Genomic DNA, 12,815 nt, shown 5'->3' with positions numbered 1-12,815 from the left:
ATATTCAAGCGAGTGTTTGGGGACGCTAGGAGGGCGGCTGCGCTGGACTGTAAAGGTAAGCCAGCCAGATTGCTTTTCCATTCGTCCTTTTACTCTTCTCTCTTCGAATTTCTTAAGAAAACGGGCAAATCGTTGCTATTCTCTCTCTTTCCACGCTTTGCTTCCCTTCTCTGGTCTCCCTCTGCTCTCTTCCCTCTCTCCCTTTGCCCTCGCGCATGATCGTGGACACCGGGACCACTGTAGGACTCTCTGGGCTGCAAGCAAAGGGATGTGCAGGTTCTCAAAAGAGCAGCGGGGCCCGAGCGGCGCTCGCTGACGGGCCGCGAGTCGCGTGCCCATTGGCTCCCGGCACGTCGGCGTCGCTCGCTCGCGCGGGCGCGACCAATGGGGACGCGGGGTCCGGCGCGCGGCCTCGGCGGCGGGGGCGCGGGCCCGGCGCGGTGCGGGGAGCGGCGGCAGTGGTCGTGACGTCACGGGAGGGGGTCGGCGCCGCCCGCCAGCAGCCGGATTACAAGCGAACGCGCCCGGCAGCGGCCGGAGTCGCAAGGCGCCCGTCTCCGCCGCCTCCTCCGCTTGCGCCCGGTCCTTTTTTTTTTTAACCTCAACTTCCTCCTCCTCGTATTGTCGCGACCACTGCGGCGGTGTCTGCTCCACAACTTTCCAAGAAAGTTCAGAAACTCGGCTCCGGGGCGGCCGGGTCGCGCGCAGCAGCCACCTCGGGGAGCCGCCGGGGAGCTCCGAGGGCGCGCAGCCGCCTGGGCTTCGCCGTCGCTGCACCTGTCACCTCCGCCGCCGCCGCTGCCGCCTGGTGCCAGGCTGTGGGCAGACCCAGGCGGCGGCGGCAGAGGCGGCAACGGCGTTGGGGTCATCTCCTGCCGCCTGCGCCTTCGCCTGGGTCCCCTGCGCCGCCACCGGTGCCCCACGTGCGTGGTGGTTCCTGGAGCGCAAGCTCTGTGCCTCCTCGACCATTTTTGTAACTTTCCCCCGGGTCTTCCTTTCATCCCACCCCTACTTTTTGCATAAGGAAAAAAAAAAAAGTTTGTGTCGAAACTGTCTACCGATTGCCACCTCCCAATTATCCTTCCTTCCTTCCTGCCCTTTTTTTTTTTTTTTTTTTTTTTTAAAGCGGCGACAACATTGTTTAGTGTTTATTTTGTTTTACGATCGATAGTATCCTTGGCTTGGTCCGGGCGGCTCCTGAGCGGCGGAGTGGCGTGGACCTCATGTAGAAATGACAATGGAAGGGGCCAGCGGGTCGAGTTTTGGAATTGATACGATTTTGTCCAGTGCCAGTTCGGGCAGCCCCAGCATGATGAATGGAGATTTCCGCCCTCTTGGCGAGGCTAGGACCGCGGATTTTAGGAGTCAGGCCACTCCTTCCCCCTGTTCGGAGATAGATACCGTAGGAACGGCGCCTTCTTCTCCCATCTCGGTCACCATGGAGCCCCCGGAGCCGCATCTGGTAGCAGATGGGCCCCAGCATCACCACCACCTACACCACAGCCAACAGCCGCCACCGCCAGCCGCGGCCCCCACGCAAAGTTTGCAGCCTTCACCCCAGCAGCAGCCGCCACCGCCACCGCCACCGCAGCAGCCACCCGCCCAGCAGCTGGGCTCCGCCGCCTCGGCCCCCAGGACTTCCACCTCTTCTTTTTTAATTAAGGACATCCTGGGCGACAGCAAACCTCTGGCGGCCTGTGCACCCTACAGCACCAGCGTCTCCTCTCCCCATCACACCCCGAAGCAGGAGAGCAACGCAGCCCACGAGAGCTTCAGGCCAAAGCTGGAGCAGGAGGACAGCAAAACCAAACTCGACAAGCGGGAAGATTCCCAGAGCGACATCAAATGCCACGGTGAGTCGCGCCGCCTGGCTTCTTCAACGATCTAGCTTCTGCTGGTTCCCTGTCTTCCCCTCAGTCTCCCGCGAATCTCTGATGGGGAGTTATTCCGGGAGCTTCTAAGGCGATCGTGCCATAGTCAAGAGCTTCAAGAGGGAGAAAGGCCTAGGCGTGAGATTTGGGGGGCTCGTCTGAAGTTCTGTTTATTGTTATATTTCTACCTCTCAACCCTCACAGCCACCCACTTCCTTTCTTTGTTTTACTTAATTTTAATTTTCTAGGAAGGGGGACTCGGTAGAGGGGATCTAACGAGAAATACTTTCGTTGATAAAAGGGAAGAAGGACTTGAGATTTTTCTAGTCCAGACGTTGGGAGTGGGAATAGGGGGAGGTGGGAGAGAGAAACAGGCTTAGCTAGCCTTGTGTCTTGAGGTGTGATAACAACGTGGTGTTTATTCTTTAATGAAAATTATTTCATCCCTCCAGCCCCCCACACACATGCACTGCATTTTCTGAACACCATCACAATGATCAGATTTAATGAAGAAAAAAAATTCGAGTTGATTAAGAGACCAACTTTGTTTTTAATTAGAGAAGCCCACAGGTAAAATTTTATAATCAGGTTTTCAGTATTTTAAAAATGCCCTTCTTACCCCAATGGCCCCACTGAAAAGCTGCATTTTAGTAAGATTTTTGGCTCCTTACAGGTAATTGAAATGTAATATTTATGAAAATGAAAATTTATGGAATTGAATTTATCTATTTTTGTCAAATCAGAAGATGGCAAATGAAATTGTTCTTCAGCTTCCTTTTTCCGTTTTATCTTCACACAATTTCATAGGTTTTCTGGTCTTTATGGGAAAAGAGTTTTAACATTCCAGGAAAGTTCTTTTTTTCTTTTACTGATAAGTTATTATAATCATCATCATCATCGTCATCATTATTATTATTAATCTTTTCCATCTCTGGGAAAGATGTGTGCTGACTGGAAGGCAGGATATTGGCTCCTCATTTTACTATTATAGCATTAGCATAATAGTGCCCAAAACAGATGTACAGTCTGGTCTGGCGATTTTTTGTGCACCAACCTCCCCAGTGGGTCAATTAGAGAGATTATTGTTCTTCCTGCAGGGAAGATCAAGGAGCGCAGCAAAAACGGGTACAAACAGAGAGGGATTGACATATCGATTTCCCAGCATTTCAGTAAAAAACCAAAGTTGACAAATAGAATCCGGAAATCTCAGGGCTGTCACCTGAATGGGCTCAGTGATTTTGAGCTCAGCTCGGTGTCTGGGTGACATATTCTTCCTGAAGCTTTAAAAGACCTGATGCAAGCAGCTGCAGAGAGCTTGATTTCAAAATTTCCCAAGTGGACCTGAAAAAGGAAAACAAATGCCTATAACTTTGAGTAAACAGAAAAATAAAATGAAAAAGGTGCCCCTCCTCAGAAAAACAAAGTAGAAAGACCTTTTTTAAAAGTACCAAAGCAGAAAAATATGAAATCATAGTGAAAACAATAAAAGACAGGGACAGGGTCTCTCAGTTAAGGAAACAATAACAAAAGGACCCTTTATTGTAAAGTATTTTTTTTTCTTTTTAACTTTCGAAGGTAGGGAGATCACGTCCTTTTTAGAACCCTTTTAGGAGCTCTGCACAAGGCTCCACAATCCACAACCAGAAATTGGTCCTCTTCCTTCATATTGACTAAGGTCCAAGTATGTGTGTGAGGAGGGTGGCAAAATATAGTCCCCTGAGGCTAGCAGCTGGCTTGGGAATTTGGAAGCGTGTGCTAGGAAGACACTCTACCCTCCTCTATTCCAGGCTTCTTTACTCAACTGTGTCTGGGTTTCTATCTTAGGAACAAAGGAGGAAGGAGACCGGGAGATTACGAGTAGCCGAGAGAGTCCCCCAGTGAGAGCCAAAAAGCCTCGCAAAGCCAGGACGGCTTTCTCGGACCACCAACTGAATCAACTGGAACGTAGCTTTGAGCGACAGAAGTACCTGAGTGTGCAGGACCGCATGGACCTGGCGGCTGCGCTTAACCTTACGGACACCCAGGTCAAGACCTGGTACCAGAACCGCAGGTAAGAGAGGCTGTGTTAGGGAGCAAAGGTGTTTAGCCATCCAAGTTGCAACTATGGCACCAACCTTCCCTCTCGGCCTTGAGAAACTTTAGGGACCTTGAGGGCCAGGAGTGGGTACTTGGGGGCTTTCAAGCTGGAGCAGGGATTAGCCACACCCCCATGGTGAAAGCTGACCGATGGGCAGCTGGAGTTTAGAGAGTTTTGCATTTCTAAGTGTCTTAACATGTCCTCCTTTCCCACTGAAACCCTCAAACCCGAGTGGCTGGAATACCCCCACTTTGCCCCCAAATCAGTCAAGCCACACCTTCTCAAATTGAGACATCTGTGCAGCTGACACCCAAGTCTGTAGAGCCTGCACGATGCACCCTTTGGGCCTGCTCCAGGCTGGTTACGAATATCTATAGCTGGCCATGCATTTGGTCCCAGAAGAGCTGCCTCACAGCATCGACTCAAGCATCCTTGCCTTGGCCTGTGAGGCAGCCAGGAGAGGTAGGGTAGGCAGCTGTAGGCGGGAGAATCCGGCGGCGGGCCAGGAGTCAGAACTGAGGGTCTGTCCCCTGTATTGGCTGCCTTAGAGCCTGCCAGGAACCACTGCTTCCTTCGAAAAGAAATTAGGAAAGGCGCTGGTGGCTTGCAAGCCCCTGAACTGTAGAGTGAACCCGAGCAACCTGAGGCCCACGCCGCGCTGTGTTTCCAAGCCTGGTGGTCGTGGTTGTCTCCTAGTCTCGATTTTCTCTCCCCCTCCTTTTCTCTCGTTTGTGTTCTAATCGTTCATAAGTGCGGTTGGAAATGCCCATCCAGTTGTCATCTTTACCATAATTTTCTGTCTCATTACATACGGTTTCAGCCACCCTAATTCTGTCAGAAAACATTAGTGTCATTTGTAGCCAATTTAAAATGGGCGACATGTTTATTAATTTGGCTGGATCTGCCGGGTATGGACAGCCCACCAGCCCTGAGTTCCATCATGAGGCACTTGAGCAAAGTCCTGCTCGCCTCTTCTTCCTAGCGGGGGTTCGGTGGGGGAGGGAGGAGACCGAGAAAAGCTGATCACAGGTTTTAATTGTTACTCTCTCCCAGAGGAGCAAATATCTTGAAATGCATTTTCCCCCCTCCCAGAATGGCCCCGAGGTACTGTCCCCTTGGGAGAGCCCTCCCTCAGACGAATTCCGATTGGAAACCTTGTCATTTTCCTGGCCCTAAGCCCCCTGCCTGCTATAAGGTCCTGTCAGGCTGATGAGAGAGACGTGTCTCCACAGCCCTGGGGACTGAGAGGGGCCAGGGTCCAAGGCCCAGGAATCTTTGTGTCCCTTTGTTTACCGTTTCTTCTCACTGTGCCTGGAGGAAAGGGGGAGGAGCAGAGAGCGACACTCTGGGATTGTTGGGGAGCCACTCACTCCTGGAAGAGAATTAGAGGAGGAGGGAAAAGAGAGTGGTCTCAGGTGGCCTCCAGGAAAGTTTCAGGAAGTAGCCAAACCATAAGGGGCAACAGCAGAGCAGATCAGGAAGCAAAGCTTGTAGAATTTCATTTTTGAATGCCTCAGACAGTGAAGGTGTAATTTACGAAACTGACTTGAATTTCAGTTATTCTGTGAACAAGAGTGTGGGGTGGCAGCCAGAAGATGTGGTCTCTTCCCGGTTCTCAGAGCTCTCTCAGCTCTCCTGACCCCGGAGGAAGATAAGGCAGAAGAGGGTGAGAGAACGGGCCTTAGTGCCTAGACCGTGCCCACAGCTTTGGGGTGTGTGCACGCCCGCTTTTTTTCAGGACCAAGTGGAAGCGGCAGACGGCGGTGGGCCTGGAGCTGCTGGCCGAGGCGGGGAACTACTCCGCACTGCAGAGGATGTTTCCGTCGCCGTATTTCTACCACCCAAGCCTGCTGGGCAGCATGGACAGCACTACCGCAGCGGCAGCTGCCGCCGCCATGTACAGCAGCATGTACCGGACTCCTCCAGCGCCCCATCCCCAGCTGCAGCGGCCCCTGGTGCCTCGCGTGCTCATCCACGGCCTGGGGCCCGGGGGACAGCCCGCCATCAATCCCTTGTCCAACCCCATTCCAGGCACCCCGCACCCCCGGTGAAGAACAAGAAGAACGAGCGACGGCACTGCAGTCCCTTCCCCCATCCCCTCCCCGACCCGGACAGCTGTCCCTCTTCTCCCCGCACCGGGCCAACAGGCCTCCCTAGCAGCCGACCAGGGAAGCAGAGAAGTAAGAGGAAGATGCTCACCAGTGGGCTGGGGCCCCCAAAGAGGAGCCAGCCCTCTTCTCTCCATCTCCCCACCCTCAGAGACAGGGCTGGGAAGCTCTCCCACAGCAGTGTGACTGGCGAAAACGCTGACCCCACACAAAGTGCGTGACCAGTAAGTGAAAACATCAACAAGAACAAAACCTCAAGTTCTTTTTTAAAAATGACTTTAGGGACAAGCAGGAGGGAGGGAGGGGGGAGGGGTAAGGAAGGGAGAAAGAAGGGCACGGAGAAGAAACTGCACGGGCAGAGAACTGTAGATGGACGGACAGCCTCAGATTCCGAGGCAGAGGGCGTTGCTGTGGACATTCCGTCTGCCCCAGAGAAAAGAGGAGGGTAACTGAGAACTTTGCACTGATTTCTCATGACCTTTTTCTTTAGGAAAAGTGGCATGCTCCATAATATGAAAAAAAAAATGTACATTTGAGAGACTCAGTGATAAGTGATATATCATATTTATTATATGTTGTCCAAAAAAGAGTCACTTATATACGTTAGTAAAACATGATTTTTCCTTTCATGTCTTTTTGATTCAGTAAAATAAATGCTTAGACAAAAATATAGATTTTTTTGTGATTGAAAATTACAAAAATAAAGTTTATCTTTTTTTACAAGTGATGAAATCCAAGGGAGCTGATTTTACTAAAGCAGAATGTACTGTGATGAAATGGCAGACTTGATTTAGAAAAAAATCCCTCCCGGAACATTAGGAAATTATAAAACCTGTTAAGACGTTGGGTTGACTTATATAAAAACAGCTCCATTTTTCATGCTGGTCTCTTCCGAGCCGTTACTTGATATGTGTGGATTCCTTTCTTTTTAACTGGGTAATTTCAGAGCAGCCCGCGAAGCCGCGAGAGAAAGTCTGTGCACAAGGCTGCTGGTGCTGGCTAAGTGAGCGGCCAACTCCCCCTGCAGTCCTGGCCTGCCTGGCATCCCCAACTGAACCGGGTCTGTCCGCCCCTCCCTCCTCCTTCTCCTAGGCTCCTCCCGGGCAGCGAGGGTCCAGAGTGCTGGGCGGGTGGCCGCTCTGCGGGCCTCGCAGCTGTTCCTTCAGCCCGAGGCCCAGCGCCCAGGCGGTGGGACAGCCTGAGAGCGGGAGGCTGCAGGGCGCGCAATTAGGACACCCGGGGGACTCGGAGAGGCCCGGCTAACAAGCCCTCATCCAGGCTTTGATCCTTTCCTTCTCATTCCCAACGGGGCATCCAGTCCCCCCTGTCCCATACCAAGCCTCTTGGCCCAGTGAGTTGGCTGTGCTGGGATGCTTGGAGCAGGCATGTGACTCTGGCTGAGACTGACTTGCCGAGCTTTTTATCTGAGTCTGTGGATCAGTCGGGACTACAAAATGAAAGGACCTGCCCAGAGGGTGGAGGAGGCCAGCTGCCTGCTTTAAGCTTGCTCCCACTCGCTCTCAATTTCTCTTTCTCCTCTCTCTGTCTCTCTCTGTCTCTCTCTGTCTCTCTCTGTCTCTCTCTGTCTCTCTCTGTCTCTCTCTCTGTCTCTCTCTGTCTCTCTCTGTGATTTCTGTGCCAGCATCCTGCCCACCCCGCTCCATGCTCAGCACTCAGAACTATATGAGGGAACAACTGAATTGGAGGAGGTACAGTTCCTGGGCTGCTCCAACTTTCTCCTGCCCCTAGGTCACTTCCTGAGGAGCCAGAGAGTCTGAGCCTTCATCTAGGTATCCTCATATCTCTATTCTCACTCCTGCCCTAGTACAGTGTCAAAGGGGTAAGACACATAGCTGAAACACATCCAGACCCATCCTTCAACTTTCTCTGATGTTTGAACCTTAGTAGAGTTAAAAACATTTTTTAAAATGTGGAGTGCTGTGGGAGCATGTGTTGGGGAGGAGTGGGAAGGAAGAAGGTAAGAAAGAAGATAAATCCAGGAGGAAATGGCCTCGGGCACCTTGATCGGACCTTTGCTAATTAAAGAGTGGTTTGCAGATTTCTCTCCAGCTCATCAATTTGCTCTAAAAATGGTCTTGGTCTTGTTTGATTCTCACAAAATGGTCTGGACTTGCCCTTGTTCTTTTCTTCTCGCTGAGCTGGGGCAACGTCAGGTGGCTGGGCTGAGTTAGGAACTGGGAGCCACTATCTAGTGGGAATGCCTAATGCCAGAGCACTCAGTAGACACTCCTTATATCATCTTAGCCGCTGCTGGGTTTTACAATCAAGTTTAAATAGTACAAAAATGGCCTAAAAAGGCACTTTCCAAGGCTTGGTAGTACTACAGTTTCTGTCTGCACTGGCCCTGGGGCTGGTCAGCTTCTACACAAGTGAGACCTGGAAAATCATTGGCATTCACACATCCCAAGTTGCTTACAAATACTGACCTCAAATCCAGCTGGGAAAAATACATAAACAAACCTACAAATACAGACAAGGCCATAGCACCCATCTCTTACCAGCAGTCCTCCAGCAGCTCATCAGCGACTCTGCTGAGGAGCCCGCCTGCTGCCCCTTCACTCTCAAGGCTGAATTTGGTCTCCACAAATGGACAGTGCAGGGGGAAGCATGATGTCTACAGAGACCACAGTTTCTTAACCTCATATTCCACTGCTGCTAAGAATTACTCTAGATCCACCAGAGTCCTCCCAAATTTGTTTTTCTTCATGTTTCCTCCTCTTCTCAACCATGCTAACAAAAGTGGCAATTATCCTTCTAAATTCGTTTTGATCACTTCCTGTTCCATCCAAATTGGCAAATTGGTTGTGTGTGGGGGGAGTGTTGTTATAAAAGAAAGTTGAGCGCTGGATTCCTTTTTTCGTTCTTTTCTTTCTGCAGTAGTACTGCAAAGGGCATATCAGCAAGTGCCGCTCTATTCAAATTTCCCCAAAGTACTGCTTAAAAGTCAAATGCAAACCCAGTCATTTTCCTTAAAAGGGATCCTTCGTGCCTGCCTAACAAAGTTGGCGGGTTGGCTATGAGGTGATGAGTGTAACCCCAGGTTTTCTGAAAAGCAAGGAACAAGATTATAGGCAAAGGTCTTTTCTCGTGGGAGATCCGGTGTTAGGGTGTTAGTCATGACGGCCCAGAGGAAAGCTGTTCCTGGGAGCTGTGCTCCTTTCTTTTTCCCACCTTCAGCTGGTATCTGAAGGGCACTCCACAGATAAACTCCATTGGTTTACTCCTTTGGTAATTTGGGCACTGGCAAAGCAGGGACTCTCTGTAGTAATCTTTTCTTGGTACGGAAACACAAACTTCTTTTAGAGAGATGTTTAAACACCCATAAAGTCCCCTTAGACTTGTCCACCCCAAGATCAGCTCTGGGACCCCAGCAAACCTGGCACAAATCTGTAGTGAGTGAAATAAGACGTTAACTCCCCAGCTATCAACCAACTCTTTTAGCTCAAGCCAGCAATTTTCAATGAATTGCAAAGTAATGATTGCTCTTGACTCCATGCCTCCAGCAAATATACCTACTACCTTGTATCAGTTTATTTTTGCTCCACCCCTTAAAATGAAAGCCCACATGATGGCAAATTAGACAGCCAATTTCCCATGTTGCAAATAAAACCGCTTACCCTCAAATCAAGATTTCCCTCCTCCTCCCTCCTTGCCATCTGACTCCTGCCTAGGCAGCCCTTCCCCAGGAGTCTGCTGAATCCCACCTCCCCTCTTTAAACAAGCGGCTTGTGAGTAGTTTGTTTTGTTATATTTTTAACTTTCTAAAAATATTTGGAAAAGCTCTCCCCAGGGCTAGGAAAACTTTAGTTTCTATTAAGTAAGCCCCGTGGTTACAAAAAATATTCTGGAAAAGAGGTGCCTGGTTTTCTGAAAAGCCAGGCACGACTTGACAGGCACAGTTGAAGTCAACATGCTTGGAAAGAGACTGACTTTCCACCACTGGTGAGAATGGTCAGGAGCAGGGCGAGCCTCTGAGGGAATTGATGTTTCCTTCATAGCTCTGAGTTATTGGTGAGGGAAAGCTGGCTTGCCCTGTGCCTTGTCTGTTGGCTGGAGAGGTGTGGGTGGAAAGGTGAGTGCGGACTTCTGCAAGGTTTACCCTATGGACCCTGGAACAGTGCCTCTAGATTCCTAGAGTCTCCCACAAGGTCTTTGTGCAGTCCTGCTTCCTTGGCCAGTCCCAGTCTTTCTCTCTATCATTTGCCTCTTTCCCTGGAGTTGGGGCGTATGGCGAGGGACCGTGCCCCTCCGTTCTTACTTCTGGCAGGCTGAATACCCCCAGGGCTGAGTAGGGATAAGTGCGGGGTTGGAGGTGTGTGCTTTCAGAGAAAGGGAGGTGTCACTGGCTTCTTGCATTGGAAACCAGGTCAGCTGTCTCAGGGCGATGAGATGACCCAGAAGGGACTTTTTACCTCCCCTCCTTCCGGCTGAATTTTGAAGGCGTCTGTTAGCGGGCCAACCTCACATTCTCAGTTTCTCTCCTCTCTGCCTCTCCTATTCTCTCCTTCTGACCTCCCACTCTCGGTTTCCCTCTCCTAGCACCACAGACAGCTCCCAAGGCGCATAAAGGAGCGAAGCGCAGGGAACCAGCGGGTTGCTGGCAAAGCCTAGGGGACCGCAGGGGGCGCGCCGGTGTAGGGGGCGCGCCGGGGTAGGGTCCGCGACACCCGCAGAGGAGGTCCGCGAGGTGATTACAGAGTGACCTTCCCAGCAGCGTTTCCTGATTAGCTCTAAGTCCAAACAGGGTCATGTTCCAAAGAACACAATCTTCAGATCAATAAAGTAATTCAAAAACCAAAAGATCCCGGGGTAAGTAGTGCTCAGTGACAGATCAACTCTAAACATTCCCTTTTAAATAATTTCTTAGTGGAAGCTGAATGGGGAGGAGCAGGGGGCCTCAGGTCTGCTCCTTCAAAACCCTTGCTCCGGGGCCACAGAGAGGTCGCGAGTGGAACCGCTCTAAATGGCACTTTTTACTTCCTCGTTCGCGCAACCCCGCGTGTGCTCAGCTAAACGCCGCCTTGGCGGATGGAAGCCCAGAAGAAGCGCTCCCGAGGCGGCCGACCCGCAGGTCAGGTTGAACCGAGGCCCAGATCTCCACCGCTGCTCCCACCCGATGTCCCCTCCCCGCTGGTTTGGGACTCTCCCAGCTCCCGCTACTATCTGGTCCAGAATGGCGGGTGGTCCCCGCGGGAACTCCACTGAGAGACGAGGACCTTCGTGAGCGCGAGACTGAACTTGATTTACGATGAAAGGGCTTTGTCACTTTGTGGAGCTGATGCGTTCCCGCCCCCACCCACTCCTATCACCCGCCGCCCGACTTGATTCTTTAGTGAAGAAGACCTCCGTGTAGCGGTCCTCTCTTCCAATCCTAATGATTTGCACACACACTGCAGCCAGCCGTTTGCGCCGCGTCTCCAAGCCCGGCTGCAGCTCTCCAGCACCGCGCCGGGTCTCCCGCGGTGCGCACCCCAGGCCGGCCTCCGCGCTTCTCCTGCCCAGGAGATCGCCCAGCGGCCACAAATTCCTGCGCCCGTTTACAGACTGTATTTCAGGGAGGATGCATGCATCAGGACAGGGACAGGAAACCAAATGCTTTCAAGAACCGTGATTGGGCTGGTTCTGTAGAGCAAGGCCCTTTTTTTCACATCTCTGTGGGCTCGGGAGGGAATACAAAGCCTTCTCCTTTTCCTATGAAGATAATAAAATAATCTTTGCCCAGGTAGGAGCTTATATTTGTATCCCACTTCATACCCTCCCTCCCCTCCTCCCCCAAAAGCCTAATGGCTGCAAATAACTGCCTCCTTCAGATTTCCCCTCAGCTCTCTTGGAAGCCAACTCCTCTTTGTTGATTATACTCCTCCCCTTCCCCTCTGGCTATCCTCTTCTGCTTTCCTGTTGTAGCTGGAGGGATGGAAATGCTAAGTGGAATTTAGGAGCTGAGCTAGACTCATAGTGGCATAGATTACCCACGTTTTTAAGTTTAGGCACCATTGGGGAGCCCTGCGATAGCCTCTTGGGACTGAAGGAGGAGGTAGGTGTTCCAGGGTGTGCATCTTTAGGTGAAATGGGAGGGAAAGTTTTCTATAGACCAATAGGTATTTATAATGCTACCTTATGAGAGAAGAATGGGGCATTAGTGGTGCATTGTTTCCCTACTCCTATGCTACAAAATTATAGTGCCCATTGTGAAAAAATAGTCTGCATTCTAAAACCGATTGGCTGATTGAGTGTTAGGAAAAGGAGGAAGTTGGAGCTACCCACTTCCTAGTGCTGAGAAGCTAAGCTGCTTGGTATAGTTTCCAGATGTGGGGATCTTCCAAGTGAAGAGATTACAGTAGGTCTCTTTCTTACTAGACAAGTTTCTGGTTGAGTGAATTGCTATCAAATTATTTTCTAATGACTTAATTTGAAGCTTTTTTATTTTCCTAAGGTCTCTCATTTGAGAAAATTGGCATGTCATAATTTCTGAAGGATGCAAATGTTTGATAAATACCATGGGAAGAGCTGATTTCCTGACTTTGGTTTGCACCAACTCTTACTCCCCGTCCCCTGCTCCACCCCACTGGGCATCTGCAGAACTATGGGCATGGAAGTTCTAGCCCAGATATTGAGACAGAGTCGCCCATTGGAAATAAGGTGTGTCAGAGCCACAATCACTTAAAAACATCAAATTATTATTTATCTGCCCCATTTTCCACAAACTTGTTCTATTAATGGAAGCTTCGGAACGGTTTC

At 50.8% G+C, this 12,815-nt stretch overlaps 1 protein-coding gene across 1 annotated transcript; it reads left to right on the top strand.

Annotated features, from left to right (window-relative positions):
• The first annotated feature begins 1,118 nt into the window (after positions 1-1,118).
• BARHL2 (BarH like homeobox 2) lies at positions 1,119-6,776 on the top strand. Its single transcript, XM_039838476.1, has 3 exons — positions 1,119-1,853; positions 3,696-3,921; positions 5,687-6,776. Exons 1-3 carry the CDS (start codon positions 1,232-1,234, stop codon positions 5,997-5,999), a joined length of 1,161 nt encoding a protein of 386 aa, XP_039694410.1. The 5' UTR covers positions 1,119-1,231; the 3' UTR covers positions 6,000-6,776.
• Positions 6,777-12,815: the final 6,039 nt, after the last annotated feature.

This window comes from Pteropus medius, unplaced genomic scaffold (assembly GCF_902729225.1).
Source record: "Pteropus medius unplaced genomic scaffold, Ma_sr-lr_union100, whole genome shotgun sequence".
Taxonomy (NCBI): domain Eukaryota; kingdom Metazoa; phylum Chordata; class Mammalia; order Chiroptera; family Pteropodidae; genus Pteropus; species Pteropus medius.
Note: the sequence above shows the minus strand (reverse complement) of the source record. Positions and strands in the feature narration are given on the sequence as shown.

Excerpts from the sequence above, each read along its gene's own strand:
- BARHL2 (XM_039838476.1), top strand. The coding sequence starts at position 1,232 with ATGACAATGGAAGGGGCCAGCGGGTCGAGTTTTGGAATTGATACGATT. Across the intron at positions 1,854-3,695 it reads GAGCGACATCAAATGCCACG|GAACAAAGGAGGAAGGAGAC; the intron begins GTGAGTCGCGCC and ends TTTCTATCTTAG. Across the intron at positions 3,922-5,686 it reads ACCTGGTACCAGAACCGCAG|GACCAAGTGGAAGCGGCAGA; the intron begins GTAAGAGAGGCT and ends GCTTTTTTTCAG.